This window comes from Oncorhynchus mykiss, chromosome 18, assembly GCF_013265735.2.
Source record: "Oncorhynchus mykiss isolate Arlee chromosome 18, USDA_OmykA_1.1, whole genome shotgun sequence".
NCBI lineage: Eukaryota > Metazoa > Chordata > Actinopteri > Salmoniformes > Salmonidae > Oncorhynchus > Oncorhynchus mykiss.
Genome location: NC_048582.1, coordinates 34,732,424 through 34,749,764, shown reverse-complemented (window position 1 = coordinate 34,749,764; position 17,341 = coordinate 34,732,424). Strand labels below are relative to the sequence as shown.

At 41.6% G+C, this 17,341-nt stretch overlaps 1 protein-coding gene across 2 annotated transcripts in view; it reads left to right on the top strand.

The window, feature by feature from the left end:
* The window catches only part of atp9b (ATPase phospholipid transporting 9B), a 57,103-nt gene extending 45,165 nt beyond the window's left edge, over positions 1 to 11,938 (top strand). Inside the window, exons 18-30 of one of the 2 annotated variants that reach the window (XM_021571743.2) lie at positions 191 to 274; positions 532 to 702; positions 933 to 1,031; positions 1,153 to 1,242; positions 3,824 to 3,968; positions 4,312 to 4,376; positions 4,534 to 4,689; positions 4,775 to 4,839; positions 4,993 to 5,101; positions 5,272 to 5,329; positions 10,238 to 10,441; positions 10,894 to 10,926; positions 11,329 to 11,938. In XM_021571743.2, the coding sequence (XP_021427418.2) occupies positions 191 to 274; positions 532 to 702; positions 933 to 1,031; positions 1,153 to 1,242; positions 3,824 to 3,968; positions 4,312 to 4,376; positions 4,534 to 4,689; positions 4,775 to 4,839; positions 4,993 to 5,101; positions 5,272 to 5,329; positions 10,238 to 10,441; positions 10,894 to 10,926; positions 11,329 to 11,465 (1,416 nt within the window). In that variant the 3' untranslated portion in view covers positions 11,466 to 11,938. The remainder of the gene's footprint in view (positions 1 to 190; positions 275 to 531; positions 703 to 932; positions 1,032 to 1,152; positions 1,243 to 3,823; positions 3,969 to 4,311; positions 4,377 to 4,533; positions 4,690 to 4,774; positions 4,840 to 4,992; positions 5,102 to 5,271; positions 5,330 to 10,237; positions 10,442 to 10,893; positions 10,927 to 11,328) is intronic. The other variant, XM_021571744.2, reaches the window with a different exon arrangement.
* Positions 11,939 to 17,341: the final 5,403 nt, after the last annotated feature.

Sequence of the window (17,341 nt, the reverse complement as noted above, 5' to 3'; positions counted from 1 at the left end):
GTACCGTATGCTATTCAGCGTATGTTAAACCTACTGTATGCCATATGAAATTTGTTGAAACGTAGTTTGTTTAAGAAATATGTATCTGACTGGACTTTAGAGAGTAAGTTTGTCTCTACAAATGTTCAGTAATTTCTGGTTTTATCATATTACATCACTCTTTCCTAACTATCCCCTCTTTTGTTCTCAGTGTGGGAACATGGCCAGGGAAGGGCTTCGGACCCTGGTGGTGGCTAAGAAATCTCTGTCTGAAGAGCAGTATACAGACTTTGAGGTGCAAAACATAATGTCCCTCCTTAATGTCCTGCTGAATTGAAAATAATCTTCAAACCGAATGAGCTGCCAACTTGCCCTCATTCCACTTATTTCCTTTCCTCTTTTTCCCGATGCGCTACACACTTTTGCAACGGTTATTTATTTCTCTCTGATTTTCTCCCTTTGACTGGATTTCTACCTCCCTATCTCTTTCATTATCACTTCCTTTCTCATCTCTGCCTCCCTCACTGACTGACTATCTTTCCCTCTGTGTAGAACCGTTACAACCAGGCCAAGCTGAGTATCCATGACCGGGCTCTGAAGGTGTCAGCAGTGGTAGAGAGTCTGGAGAGGGAGATGGAGCTTCTGTGTTTGACTGGGGTTGAAGACCAACTACAGGCTGACGTCAGGCCAACCCTGGAGCTCCTCAGAAACGCTGGGATCAAGGTGTGAGACCACACTATTCTTCTGTGTTTTACTACACCTGTGAACTTGTTATATGTTGGCTGCATTTATATTGCGCTGTCCTTTCCATGTACAGTATAATGTTAGCTGTGAAAAAGACGTATTCCATGTCATACCAGAATCTGACTAGTCCTTGTATAATATGAAATATGGTAAAATGGTGCTTTTAATGCTGTCACTGATTCCATGTCATGGTTTTGTTATCTCTTCAGATATGGATGCTTACCGGGGATAAGCTGGAGACAGCTACTTGTATCGCTAAAAGCTCCCATTTGGTGTCCAGAAGCCAAGATATTCATGTATTCAGATCGGTACGCTTCTCTTTCTTTTTCATCTTAAGATAATAATCTGTCACTTGATGAGTGTTAAAGGGATGAAGAAATGGTCCTGTATCTGTCCTTCCACTAATTGTATTGCCTGGCTCTCGAGCAGGTCTCCAACAGAGGAGAGGCCCATCTGGAGCTCAATGCCTTCAGAAGGAAACACGACTGTGCTCTGGTCATCTCTGGAGACTCCTTGGAGGTACTACAGCACAAACACTTCTCACAGACCTCTCAAAGCAGATTGTAATGTAGATGCAGCCCCAAAAAATATAAACTGAGTGGTTTGAGCCCTGAATGCTGATTGGCTAACAGCCGTGGTACAGTGAGGGAAAAAAGTACTTGATCCCCTGCTGATTTTGTACGTTTGCCCACTGACAAAGAAATGATCAGTCTATCATTTTAATGGTAGGTTTATTTGAACAGTGAGAGACAGAATAACAACAAAAAAATCCTGAAAAATGCATGTCAAAAATGTTATAAATTGATTTGCATTTTAATGAGGGAAATAAGTATTTGACCCCTCTGCAAAACATGACTTAGTACTTGGTGGCAAAATCTTGATCAAGATCAGACGTTTCTTGTAGTTGGCCACCAGGTTTACACACATCTCAGGAGGGATTTTGTCCCACTCCTCTTTGCAGAACTTCTCCAAGTTATTAAGGTTTCGAGGCTGACGTTTGGCAACTCGAACCTTCAGCTCCCTCCACAGATTTTCTATGGGATTAAGGTCTGGAGACTGGCTAGGCCACTCCAAGACCTTAATGTGCTTCTTCTTGAGCTACTCCTTTGTTGCCTTGGCCGTGTGTTTTGGGTCATTGTCGTGCTGGAATACCCATCCATGACCCATTTTCAATACCCTGGCTGAGGGAAGGAGGTTCTCACCCAATATTTGACGGTACATGGCCCCGTCCATCGTCCCTTTGATGCGATGAAGTTGTCCTGTCCCCTTAGCAGGAAAAACACCCCCAAAGCATAATATTTCCACCTCCATGTTTGAAGGTGGGGATGGTGTTCTTGGGTTCATAGGCAGCATTCCTCCTCCTCCAAACACGGCGAGTTGAGTTGATGCCAAAGAGCTCCATTTTGGTCTCATCTGACCAAAACACTTTAATCCAGTTGTCCTCTGAATCATTCAGATATTAATTGGCAAACTTCAGACGGGCATGTATATGTGCTTTCTTGAGTGAGCAGAGGGACCTTGCGGGCGCTGCAGGATTCAGTCCTTCACGGCGTAGTGTGTTACCAATTGTTTTCTTGGTGACTATGGTCCCAGCTGCCTTGAGATCATTGACAAGATCCTCCCGTGTAGTTCTGGGCTGATTCCTCACCGTTCTCATGATCATTGCAACTCCACGAGGTGAGATCTTGCATGGAGCCCCAGGCCGAGGGAGATTAACAGTTATTTTGTGTTTCTTCCATTTGCGAATAATCAAACCAACTGTTGTCACCTTCTCACCAAGCTGCTTGGCGATGGTCTTGTAGACCATTTCAGCCTTGTGTAGGTCTACAATCTTGTCCCTGACATCCTTGGAGAGCTCTTTGGTCTTGGCCATGGTGGAGAGTTTGGAATCTGATTGATTGCTTCTGTGGACAGGTGTCTTTTTATACAGGTAACAAGGTGAGATTAGGAGCACTCCCTTTAAGAGTGTGCTCCTAATCTCAGCTCGTTACCTGTATAAAAGACACCTGGAAGCCAGACATCTCTCTGATTGAGAGGGGGTCAAATACTTATTTCCCTCATTAAAATGCAAATCAATTTAAAAATGTTATGACATGCATTTTTCTGGATTTGTTTGTTGTTATTCTGTCTCTCACTGTTCAAATAAACCATCCCATTAAAATTATAGACTGATAATTTCTTTGTCAGTGGGCAAACGTACAAAATCAGCAGGGGATCAAGTACCTTTTCCCCTCACTGTATATCAGACCGTATACCACGGGTATGACAAAATATGTATTTTTACTGCTCTAATTACATTGGTAACCAGTTTATAATAGCAATAAGACACCTCTGGGATTTATGGTATATGGCCAATCTACCACCCCTAAGGGCTGTATCCAGGCACTATGCATTGTGCAGAAGAACAGCCCTTGGCTGAACACCCTCTCTGGCCTTGTTGCTTAATTATAACACCATTGATTGACAGGTAGCCTAGTGGTTAGAGTGTTGGACTAGTGACCGAAAGGTTGCTGGATATAATCCTTGAGTTGACAAGGTAAAAATCTGTCGTTCTACCCCTGAACAAGGCAGTTAACCCATTGTTCCTAGGCCGTCATTGTAAATAAGAATTTGTTCTTAACTGACTTACGTAGTTAAATAAAATGTATACAAAATAATGATAATGGATCTGAAGAGATGGTACAGTAAATACTTCATTATGTAAATGTGCTTGTGTGGGTCCGGATGTGTTTGCATTTTCCAAATCGATATGTTTCTCTTCCCACAGGTGTGTCTGTGGTACTATGAGCATGATTTTGAGGAGCTGGCGTGTCAGTATATTTCTCTTCCCACAGGTGTGTCTGCGGTACTATGAGCATGAGTTTGAGGAGCTGGCGTGTCAGTATATTTCTCTTCCCACAGGTGTGTCTGCGGTACTATGAGCATGAGTTTGTGGAGCTGGCGTGTCAGTATTTCTCTTCCCACAGGTGTGTCTGCGGTACTATGAGCATGAGTTTGAGGAGCTGGCGTGTCAGTATGTTTCTCTTCCCACAGGTGTGTCTGCGGTACTATGAGCATGAGTTTGAGGAGCTGGCGTGTCAGTATATTTCTCTTCCCACAGGTGTGTCTGCGGTACTATGAGCATGAGTTTGTGGAGCTGGCGTGTCAGTGTCCAGCAGTAGTCTGCTGTCGCTGCTCCCCCACTCAGAAAGCCCAGATTGTCCACCTTCTCAAGCAGCACACAGCCAACAGAACCTGTGCCATAGGTGAGCCCCTTTGCACCCTGGGCAAGACCCAGATGCATAACAACTAACCACTCTCATCCTTTGTATCAGACACAACTGCTACAATGATCTGTGTACAATGAATGCCAAATGATTAAATAAGTAAATTGTAGAAAATTCCTACCAGTAATATACCTCACTAATTGAAAAAGAAGAAACTAGACCCAGTACGAGAAGGTACACACACCTATTATGTCCACAAGATGGCAATCAAACACCACAAGCATCATTGTTAACACTGTTCTGTCATCATCCTGGGGCGTAAGCCTTATTTCCATATTATTGAGCCTGTGGCTGACGTGGGGTCCTCTCTTGTCTCTCCCAGGTGATGGAGGTAATGATGTCAGTATGATCCAGGCAGCAGACTGTGGCATCGGCATTGAAGGAAAGGTAAACAACCCATATCACTCCTCTTATCCTATCCACATATTAAAACGTTAAATAGTCAAATCAAATGCTAAACCTGTTATGGGTGCCGTATTGAGTCGGTTATGGGGGTGTGTCCTTCCGTAGAGTAACATTACACACTTATGCTCTCCCCATGCAGGAGGGGAAGCAGGCATCCCTGGCGGCAGATTTCTCCATCACACAGTTTAAGCACATTGGCCGGCTGCTCATGGTCCACGGCAGGAACAGCTACAAGCGTTCAGCAGCCCTGGGCCAGTTTGTCATGCACCGAGGCATGATCATATCAACCATGCAGGTAACATACCTGAACATGTTTATGTTACTAGTACTGAATATGGAAGGACTTGAATGAAATGTGTCTCATCTCTCCCTCTTTGCAGGCAGTGTTTTCCTCCATTTTCTACTTTGCATCAGTCCCTTTATACCAGGGTTTTCTCATGGTTGGGTATGTGGTTGTCTATATTTCTACTGCAATTGTTTCCATTGGTGCGTACAGTATGTGCATGCATCTAAACATGAGGTGGTGAGACCCTTTCTATTGATGCACTGGTCCAGTGTTCTGTATTACCTCAGTCCTGTGTTCTCCCCTTCTGTGCAGGTATTCTACCATCTACACGATGTTCCCTGTATTTTCCCTGGTGCTGGACCAGGACGTGAAGCCAGAGATGGCCCTGCTGTACCCTGAGCTTTACAAAGACCTCACCAAGGTAAAATGGCAACCTCTCCTATATAATACAGGCTGACGGGAATGTATGGTCAATTTACTCTATTTTCATTAAGGGTTTAACAGGTTAACGTGAATTCAAAAGTTGTGTTTTGTGGTTTGACGGGAATTAGATTATGATGTCTGCAATTCTGTATTTTTCTCTTCTTCTAGGGTCGTTCCTTGTCTTTCAAGACTTTTCTCATTTGGGTGTTGATCAGTATTTACCAAGGTAAGAGAATTGACAGGATTCTGCAGCTTTCTGAGTTAGAACTGTAGACCTGGAAATCTAACGATGGATACTAACACACAGGGGAGGGTGCTTCTAAAGATGATGGATATTATGAAGATGATGGATACTAACACACAGGGGAGGGTGCTTCTAAACATTATGGACATGATGGATACTAACACACAGGGGAGGGTGCTTCTAAACATTATGGATATTATGAAGATGATGGATATTAACACACAAGGGAGGGTGCTTCTAAACATGATGGATATTATGAAGATGATGGATACTAACACACAGGGGAGGGTGCTTCTAAACATGATGGACATTATGAAGATGATGGATACTAACACACAGGGGAGGGTGCTTCTAAACATGATGGACATTATGAAGATGATGGATATTAACACACAGGGGAGGGTGCTTCTAAACATGATGGACATTATAAAGATGATGGATACTAACACACAGGGGAGGGTGCTTCTAAAACATGATGGACATTATGAAGATGATGGATACTAACACACAGGGGAGGGTGCTTCTAAACATGATGGACATTATGAAGATGATGGATACTAACACACAGGGGAGGGTGCTTCTAAACATGATGGATATTATGAAGATGATGGATACTAACACACAGGGGAGGGTGCTTCTAAAACATGATGGACATTATGAAGATGATGGATACTAACACACAGGGGAGGGTGCTTCTAAACATTATGGATATTATGAAGATGATGGATATTAACACACAGGGGAGGGTGCTTCTAAACATGATGGATATTATGAAGATGATGGATATTAACACACGGGAGGGTGCTTCTAAACATGATGGATATTAATGAAGATGATGGATACTAACACACAGGGGAGGGTGCTTCTAAACATGATGGACATTATGAAGATGATGGATACTAACACACAGGGGAGGGTGCTTCTAAACATTATGGATATTATGAAGATGATGGATATTAACACACAGGGGAGGGTGCTTCTAAACATTATGGATATTATGAAGATGATCGATACTAACACACAGGGGAGGGTGCTTCTAAACATGGCTATTATGAAGATGATGGGTACTAACACACAGGGGAGGGTGCTTCTAAACATGATGGACATTATGAAGATGATGGATACTAACACACAGGGGAGGGTGCTTCTAAACATGATGGATATTAATGAAGATGATGGATACTAACACACAGGGGAGGGTGCTTCTAAATATAATTGATATTATGAAGATGATGGATACTAACACACAGGGGAGGGTGCTTCTAAATATAATGGATATTATGAAGATGATGGATACTAACACACAGGGGAGGGTGCTACTAAACATTATGGATATTATGAAGATGATGGATACTAACACACAGGGGAGGGTGCTTCTAAACATGATGGACATGATGGATACTAACACACTGGGGAGGGTGCTTCTAAACATTATGGATATTATGAAGATGATGGATACTAACACACAGGGGAGGGTGCTTCTAAACATGATGGACATGATGGATACTAACACACAGGGGAGGGTGCTTCTAAACATGATGGATATTATGAAGATGATGGATACTAACACACAGGGGAGGGTGCTTCTAAACATGATGGACATTATAAAGATGATGGATACTAACACAGGGGAGGGTGCTTCTAAACATGATGGACATTATGAAGATGATGGATACTAACACACAGGGGAGGGTGCTACTAAACATTATGGATATTATGTAGATGATGGATACTAACACACAGGGGTGCTTCTAAACATGATGGATATTATGAAGATGATGGATACTAACACACAGGGGAGGGTGCTACTAAACATTATGGATATTATGTAGATGATGGATACTAACACACAGGGGAGGGTGCTTCTAAACATGATGGATACTAACACACAGGGGAGGGTGCTTCTAAACATTATGGATATTATGAAGATGATGGATACTAACACACAGGGGAGGGTGCTTCTAAACATGATGGACATTATAAAGATGATGGATACTAACACACAGGGGAGGGTGCTTCTAAACATGATGGAAATTATGAAGATGATGGATACTAACACACAGGGGAGGGTGCTACTAAACATGATGGACATTATGAAGATGATGGATACTAACACACAGGGGAGGGTGCTTCTAAACATTATGGATATTATGAAGATGATGGATACTAACACACAGGGGAGGGTGCTTCTAAACATGGACATTATAAAGATGATGGATACTAACACACAGGGGAGGGTGCTTCTAAACATGATGGAAATTATGAAGATGATGGATACTAACACACGGGAGGGTGCTACTAAACATGATGGACATTATGAAGATGATGGATACTAACACACAGGGGAGGGTGCTTCTAAACATGATGGACATTATAAAGATGATGGATACTAACACACAGGGGAGGGTGCTTCTAAACATGATGGACATTATGAAGATGATGGATACTAACACACAGGGGAGGGTGCTTCTAAACATGATGGATATTATGAAGATGATGGATACTAACACACAGGGGAGGGTGCTTCTAAACATGATGGACATTATGAAGATGATGGATACTAACACACAGGGGAGGGTGCATCTAAACATTATGGATATTATGAAGATGATGGATACTAACACACAGGGGAGGGTGCTTCTAAACATGATGGATATTATGAAGATGATGGATATTAACACACAGGGGAGGGTGCTTCTAAACATGATGGACACTAACACACAGGGGAGGGTGCTTCTAAACATGATGGATATTAATGAAGATGATGGATATTAACACACAGGGGAGGGTGCTTCTAAACATGATGGACATTATGAAGATGATGGATACTAACACACAGGGGAGGGTGCTTCTAAACATTATTGATATTATGAAGATGATGGATATTAACACACAGGGGAGGGTGCTTCTAAACATTATGGATATTCATGAAGATGATGGATACTAACACACAGGGGAGGGTGATCTAAACATTATGGATATTATGAAGATGATCGATACTAACACACAGGGGAGGGTGCTTCTAAACATTATGGATATTATGAAGATGATGGATACTAACACACAGGGGAGGGTGCTTCTAAACATTATGGATATTATGAAGATGATGGATATTAACACACAGGGGAGGGTGCTTCTAAACATTATGGATATTCATGAAGATGATGGATATTAACACACAGGGGAGGGTGCTTCTAAACATTATGGATATTATGAAGATGATGGATACTAACACACAGGGGAGGGTGCTTCTAAACATGATGGATATTATGAAGATGATGGATATTAACACACAGGGGAGGGTGCTTCTAAACATGATGGATATTAATGAAGATGATGGATACTAACACACAGGGGAGGGTGCTTCTAAACATTATGGATATTATGAAGATGATGGATACTAACACACAGGAGAGGGTGCTTCTAAACATGATGGACATTGAAGATGATGGATATTAACACACAGGGGAGGGTGCTTCTAAACATTATGGATATTATGAAGATGATGGATATTAACACAGGGGAGGGTGCTTCTAAACATGATGGATATTATGAAGATTATGGATGTTAACACAGGGGAGGGTGCTTCTAAACATTATGGATATTATGAAGATGATGGATGTTAACACAGGGGAGGGTGCTTCTAAACATGATGGATATTATGAAGATTATGGATGTTAACACAGGGGAGGGTGCTTCTAAACATTATGGATATTATGAAGATGATGGATATTAACACAGGGGAGGGTGCTTCTAAACATGATGGATATTATGAAGATTATGGATGTTAACACAGGGGAGGGTGCTTCTAAACATTATGGATATTATGAAGATGTTGGCCAGGTGCACAACTCTTATATCCAAATGATCCATCCGCACAGTAAGGCAGCTCTTCTGAAAGCAACCTGAACGAAGCGCAGCTTAAACACCTTTTATTACTGACCGTCCAGGCACCACACTTATATTTCATCATTTTTACTATGTGCGATACCGTCAGTCCCCTGGCTCCCTGACTCTCAGACAGTCCTGTTTCTCAGTAGCTTAGGTTTCCAAGCATCATCTGCAGTTACACGCAGGCTTTTGTCTGTCCAGTAAATCGATATTTCTGTAATCGCTAAGCCATGCAGCGTATTGAGAAAGATCTATGTTCTCACTGAAGCGTCACTTCCTGACAGCTCTCGTTTTTTAATTAAAGGTCTATTACCAAAGTCCAATGAAAAACAGGGAGATATGAGGGGGGAGAAAAAATATCAGGCCACGATCGTCGGTTTTAATTTATTACAGAGTTTAACTCCCAGGAATGCACTGTATGTAGACTGTATGGAAAAGGCAATTATGTGATCAGTAATAGGCCATTAAGCTCAATTTGCGGCGTGGTATAATTAAATGAAAGGCTATCAAAATACAGTAGGCACCACTATAGAATTGATGAATGAGTGTCAAGCTACAGTACTCAGTGGTTTACCTGGTTGGTTTTTGGATACACTTGGACCTATTGTCTGTTTGCCCTCATACATACTGTAATTGAGTCAGGTCCTGTGTCTTAAGACTTACTTGAATCCTAATACATATTTTGAATAACAGACTTTCAGTTAGCAATGGGGATCAAAGTAACTTAAGAAGTAAACCAAAACAAAGGCCTAATGTACTTGTCATATTTGGTTCCCTAAAAGAATAAGCCGGTACATTTTATGTTAGGTCTTATTGTTATTAACTAGAAACAATTTGATTGTAGTTGATGACTAGAATTCATTCTAGTTGATCATTCTCTAGTTTCTTTCTCAAGCTGGTTAACCTGTCTGGTAGCGGATCCCCTCGCCAACAGCCAATGAAGTTAACCTGTTACTCAACCAGTACTACGTCACTAACACTTCTTTGTGGCGCCCCCAGGTGGCATCCTGATGTACGGCGCACTGGTGTTGTTTGAGTCTGAGTTTGTGCACGTGGTGGCCATCTCCTTCACTGCGCTGATCCTCACCGAGCTGCTCATGGTGGCGCTCAACATCCGTACCTGGCACTGGCTCATGGTGCTAGCAGAGTTCCTCAGTCTGGGCTGCTACATAGCCTCGCTTGCCTTCCTCAATGAGTACTTCGGTAAGCAAATGTTGTTTACCTGAGGGGGAAAAAACAACTCAATTAAATGTTATTTATCCCCTTAGGGCCAAAGTAAAAAAACAAAAAGTATTATGCTGTTTGCTATTGTGCTGATAAGTGTTGAGGGAAAATTATTTGATGTTGCTCTTTGCTTTTTGTTATGTGGAGGGCAGTTTTTTACGAACACTTTAATCTTGTAGTGGAACAGTCTCACCCTTTGCACTACAGCTTGTGTGTTTTAGTTTGATGCACTTATGTTTGATTTAACCCAATTAAACCTTGGAGGTCTGTGCTTTGTTCGTGTCTGCCATCTTTTCTCTCCCTCTCCCCTTCTCCCTCGCTCGCTCCTGTATTACTTTCCCTGTTTTTTTTCTCTCTCATGCACTCATTTGGTCTCTCTCTCTCTCTCTCTCATCCTCTCTCTTTTGCTACTGTATGTGTCCTTGGGACAGGCATAGGCAGAGTGTCCTTTGGAGCATTTCTGGGTAGGTGTGCAGCACTGGAAACGCTACCTCTTCTCTTCCACTTCCTTTTCACACTCTCCTCTCATCACTGTTTTTGACCGTGCTGTGACTGCTCCGCACGGTTCACGTTCCTTTAGTGACCAGACTCTGACCATGCCTTTTGCAGCCATATTTGATGTGACGTATTGAGCATATTTTCCTGCTACTTATATTGTTTTACCATTCCACTCAGTGATGTCTCATTCCAGGCATGTGTGCAAAAGCTCTTTTAAACAGATAGCATGGATCCATAATTATCAACCAAATCTTTTGAATAAAGTGATAATAAATGTATGTATATCAACATGTTAGTGCCTTGCACATATTGTTTGTGCCGTTATTTGGACAGATTTCTAACCTGTGTTTGTTTTTTATTTATCCCAGACCTGGGCTTCATCACGACACCAGCCTTCCTTTGGAAGGTGTCAGTGATCACCGTCGTCAGCTGTCTCCCTCTCTATATCATCAAATACCTGAAGCGCAAGTTCTCACCACCCAGCTACTCCAAGCTGTCCTCATGAGCCATTTTAAGCTCTATCCTGCTCACACAACTCCCCTAATTATCTGTCTCATGCTCTCTATGATTCCAACCTTTCTTTTCAGCGCTTTTTGAACTGGTCCACAGTGATTGACAGACAGGGAACCTAAAGAGGTCACTAGAAGCAACAACATGAGTAGAGTATTGTATGGATTCATGTCACTGAAATGTGGTAATACTTGTAAAGACAGCGCCACACAAATGCTAAAAAGGGACAGGGAAGGGGTAAAAACAGAACAAATAACCCTTTGAGGCACTGGACGGGAAGGCTCGGGTCAATTTGCCTTCTGCACATCCAACCCAATTGCTTCAAGTGTCTTTACATTTTTTATAACTCGATGACAATGGTTTCCGCGTTGAACTTTTTGTATATGTAGTTCTGCATTAAAAAGTGTTTTATTCAACTTTATTCATCTCTGTGCTGAGTAGAGATGCCAGTATGATGGTTTAATTTTTGATTTACAACTTTGATTCCTACGAACTTAACGCGTGCACCATTTTACTACTGTACCCTGACGCTTAACTGTACTTACAATAGCGGTCGGGGTTTTTCTTTCTTTTACATTTTTCAACATTGTAGAATAATAGTGAAGACATCAAAACTATGAAATAACACGTGGAATCATGTAGTAACAAATATATTTCTCTATTTGATATTCTTCAAATAGCCACCCTTTGCCTTGATGACAGATTTGCACACTTTTGGCATTCTCTCAACCAGCTTCACCTGGAATGCTGTTCCAACAGTCTTGGAGTTCCCACATGCTGAGCACTTGTTGGCTGCTTTTCCTTCACTCTGCTGTCCGACTCATCCCAAACCATCTTCATTTGGTTGAGGTCGGGGGATTGCCAGGTCATCTGATGCAGCACTTCATCACTCTCCTTCTTGGCAAAATAGTGCTTACACAGCCTTGGAGGTGTGTTGGGTCATTGTCCTGTTGAAAAACAAATGATAGTGGCACTAAGCGCAAACCAGATGGGATGGCGTATCACTGCAGAATGCTGTGGTAGCCATGCTGGTTAGATGTGCCTTGAATTCTAAATAAATCACGGACAGTATCACCAGTAAAGCACCATCACACCTCCTCCTCCGTGCGTCATGGTGGGAAATACACATGCGGAGATCATCCGTTCACCCACACCGTTGAGATGTCTGTTACTTGAACTCTGTGAAGCTTTTATTTGGGCTGCAGTTTCTGAGACTGGTGATTATAAGGAACTTATCCTCTGCAGCAGAACTAACTCTGACATTTTCCGCGTTGACAGACCTTCATGTCTTAAAGTAATGATGGACTGTATTTTCTCTAGTCTCATTTGAGCTGTTCTTGCCATCATATGGACTTTGTTTTTTACCAAATAGGGCTATCTTCTGTAAACCCCCCTACCTTGTCACAGCACAACTGATTGGCTCAAACGCATTAAGAAGGAAAGAATTCAACAATTTAACTTTCAACAAGGCACACCTGTTTATTGAAATGCATTCCAGGTGACCACCTCATGAAGCTGGTTGAGAGAATGCTAAGAATCTCAAATATAAAATATATTTGGATTTGTTTAACACTTTTTTGGTTACTAGATGATTCCATGTGTGTCATTTCATAGTTTTGATGTCTTCACTATTATTCTACAATGTAGAAAATAGTAAAAATAAAGAACAACCGTTGAATGAGTAGGTGTTCTAAACCTTTTAACCGGTAGTGTACATAGGGAAAACATACATTAACCAAAATAAGCTAAATTTTGCAAATAAAAGTGCAAATTATTTGTTCTGGGAAAAACACCCAACTGGCTTTGGATGTTCTCTCTTTGTACAATAAGTCCTTTACATTTCCAGATGCTGAATATCATATGAAATATCTTCTTGAATTCCTAAGAGTAGAAACCAGCACTCCATAGTTAATTTGATTTAGGCAATTGTATTCCTTGCATCCTGGCCTTGAACACAGTGTATTACGCTATCGGGATGTGTATTTGTCATTGGCTGCCAGCCCTGGTTGCTGGACATGCCAGTTTGCGTTTGCGCCTCATTGTTTGATTGTTGCGTTTGGATAACGGCTTTCATAGCTCCGATTTGTCAATCACAGGATTAGATAGACTAGCTAGAGTATTCTGTTTCTTATTTGAAAGATCTCCTGGGCCAGCAGCTTGACCACAAGGGATATATATACCTTGCTGTAACCACTCACTTCTGACAATATTTCACAATGACCACTGTTCTTTCTCAATCTTAAACAACCACAGAATATTAAGGCTGTAGTTTTGTAGGCATCCTCTGACAATTACTAATATGACAGTATCTTTATTAACCTCTGATCATGTCTTCTGGGCTTGAGATGAAGCTGACTTCACCCTGCTATGGATGCAAAGACGAAACCTGACAGCGGTTTGGGGGAATGAGTTTTATCATTCTTGCCATGTGAGTGTGTGTTTAGTTACATATAAATGCCTAGTCCAAACACAATTGAATATATGTATCACGATGCTTACACTGATCTATTTTCCTGATTGTCTTTGTCTGTACAGTAAGTGTTGTATATTTCTCTGTGGAAGAGGTTGCCATGTTTTTGTATCCCATTTGAGTTGAACTCAGGTAAATCATTCCTGTATGTCCTGAATAGTCTGAATAGAATTGTGGCAACCATACTGTACACGGCAACGCTGTATGAGACAGACTGGGCTGTTGTGTTTATTTATGAGTGAAGTATGGACATGGCTGTCATTGTAATACAAATATATATTTTTTAAGTTAACTTGATCCCAATTGTCTAACGATGTGTTTTCTGTTGATACTTATGCTCTGTTTGTATGGTGTTATACAGGTTTAATCTGTTGAGGACTTGCATTCTATGTCATAGACTGCAATTTATGGTATTACTATTGATTAATGAGCAATAAATTGACATTTTAACAAATAATTGCTTCATATGGTGTGATTGCTTAACAACCTTAAGGTATAAAATATTTTATTTTATATCATCTTGAATTTGTCCTTTACTACTTTAGCCCATAGAAATGCATTCATAAATGGCTAAAAAGACAGCCGGAAAGAAAGTAGATCAGAATCAGTGGCGACAAATCATTCAGGGTCCCACCTGTTTTGAGCCCTACATTTTTAGCAACAAAATAAATGATCTATATATATTTTTGGGGAGTGGGGTCTTGACAATTTTGCATGTTATTTTGGCATTAATACTTGTCACACATGAAGTTTGCAAACAATGTAAAAAAAGATATATCATTGAGTTAATAAAGCTACATACAAACATGGTTTCTTTTTTTCTTACTTGAGTAAGGCGGCTCCAAAATGCAGGTGTTTCAGCCTAGCTCAGTGCTTTCTGTGGTGGTGGGGCAGGCCAGCAGAAAATAGGAGCATTGCGCTGTGATTGGCTCAGTGTTCTGTCACTTATGGGGACACTACGTCACAGGCCAAGTCTAAGTCCTTAGTAAGGGTAGACATCGAACATTTAAGCCCTTTGGGTCCTGCCATAGATTAACATTCAAAATCATCTTGGCTCCTGGACTCTGTCCACGCATGGCTGCGATGAAACAATTACTTTTCAATGATCCAAGACCAGCTCAGTTAACCCCTACCATTGTGACAATGAGTCGTCATGATGCTTCATCAAATGGACAGTTGAAGTCGGAAGTTTATATACACCTTTGCCAAATACATTTAATCAGTTTTCACAATTCCTGATATTTCATCCTAGAACAAGTTCCCTGTTTTAGGTCAGTTAGGATCACCACTTTATTTTAAGAATGTGAAATGTCAGTATAATCGTGGAGAGATTTATTTCAGCGATTATTTCTTTCATCTCATTCCCAGTGGATCAGAAGTTTACATAAACTCAATTCGCATTTGGTTGCTTTGCCTTTAAATTGCTTAACTAGGGTCCATTTGGAAGACCCATTTGTGACCAAGCTTTGACTTCCTGACTGATGTCTTGAGATATTGCTTCAATATATCCGCATAATTTTCCATCCTCACGATGCCATCTAGTTTGTGAAGTGCACCAGTCCCTCCTGCAGCAAAGCACCCCCACAACATGATGCTGCCACCCCCGTGCTTCACGGTTGGGATGGTGTTCTTCGGCTTGCATGCCCCTCCCTTTTTCCTCCAAACATAACAATGGTCATTATGGCCAAACTGTTCTATTTTTGTTTCGTCAGACCAGAGGACATTTCTCCAAAAAGTACAATCTTTGTCCCCATGTGCAGTTGCAAACCGTAGTCCGGCTTTTTTATGGCGGTTTTGGAGCAGTGGCTTCTTCCTTGCTGAGCGGCCTTTCAGGTTGTGTCGATATAGGACTCATTTTTACTGTGGATACAGATAATTTTGTACCGGTTTCCTCCAGCACCTTCACAAGGTCCTTTGCTGTTGTTCTGGGATTGATTATCTCTAGAGACAGAACACATCTCCTTCCTGAGCGCTATGACGGCCGTGTGGTCCCATGGTGTTTATACTTGCATACTATTGTTTGTACAGATGAACGTGGTACCTTCAGGCGTTTGGAAATTGCTCCCAAGGATGAACCAGACTTGTGAAGGTCTACAATTTATTTTTGAGGTCTTGGCTGATTTCTTTTGATTTTTCCCATGATTTCAAGCAAAGATGCACTGAGTTTGAAGGTAGGCCTTGAAATACATCCACAGGTACACCTCCACTTGACTCAAATGATGTCAATAAGCCTATCAGAAGCTTCCAAATCCATGACATCATTTTCTGGAATTTTCCAAGCTGTTTAAAGGCACAGTCAACTTAGTGTGTGTAACTTCTGCCCCACTGGAATTGTGATACTGTGAATTTTAAGTGAAATAATCTGTCTGTAAACAATTGTTGGAAAAATGACTTGTGGGGGTGTGCTTTGGCACAAAGTAGATGTCGTAACCAACTTGCCAAAACTACAGTTTGTTAACAAGAAATGTGTGGAGTGGTTGAATGTTGAGTTTTAATGACTCCAACCTAAGTGTATGTAAACCTCCGACTTCAACTGTACATGATCCTAGGGGCATTGGCAAACACAATGTAAGCAACTTAATTTATGTTCCCCTAATTGCACGAATACCTCTGTTTATCCTACAGTTATTGTATGCAGTAATCCTTAGCCTATGAACCAGAGTTAGACTGTTTGCACTGAGGCGGTGTGCCCTAGTAGGAAGACCACTTTGTGCAGCTCACCCTGCACTATCAGCTCCAATACATGAGTAAGTCTACTTCAGATAAGCTTTCCAGTAAAGCATTAAAAACAACCAAGCAAAAGAAAAGTGCTAAAAATAGCTCATATTATCATAACCCGGAGGATGCAGATGACATTCATATTCTATCTCTGAAACATCACTTAGATAATACATTTGATGATACAGTGGTAGCAATAGCCGGTTATAACATCTACCAAAAATACAGAAATGTCAACATTGGGTGGTGTTGCGGTCTATATTCAGAACCACATTCCTGTAAATCTTAGAGACGATCTAATGTTAAATGCTGTTGAAGTAATATGGCTACAGGTTCATCTGGTCTGGCCCAGGAGTGTGAAGGTGAATGGAAAGGCACTGAAGTAACAAACTGCCTTTGCTGTCTCTGCCTGGCCGTTCCCATCTGTCCACTGGGATTTTCTGTCTCAATCCCTATTACGGGGGCTGAGTCATTGGCTTACTGGTGCTCTTCCATGCCGTCCCTAGGAGGGGTGCGTCACTTGAGTGGGTTGAGTCACTGACGTGATCTTCCTGTCCGGGTTGGAGCCCCCCCCTCTGGTTTGTGCCTTGGGGGAGATCTTCGTGGGCTATACTCTGCCTTGTCTCAGGGTAGTAAGTTGGTAGTAAGTTGGTGGTTGAAGATATCCCCCTGATTTGATTTGA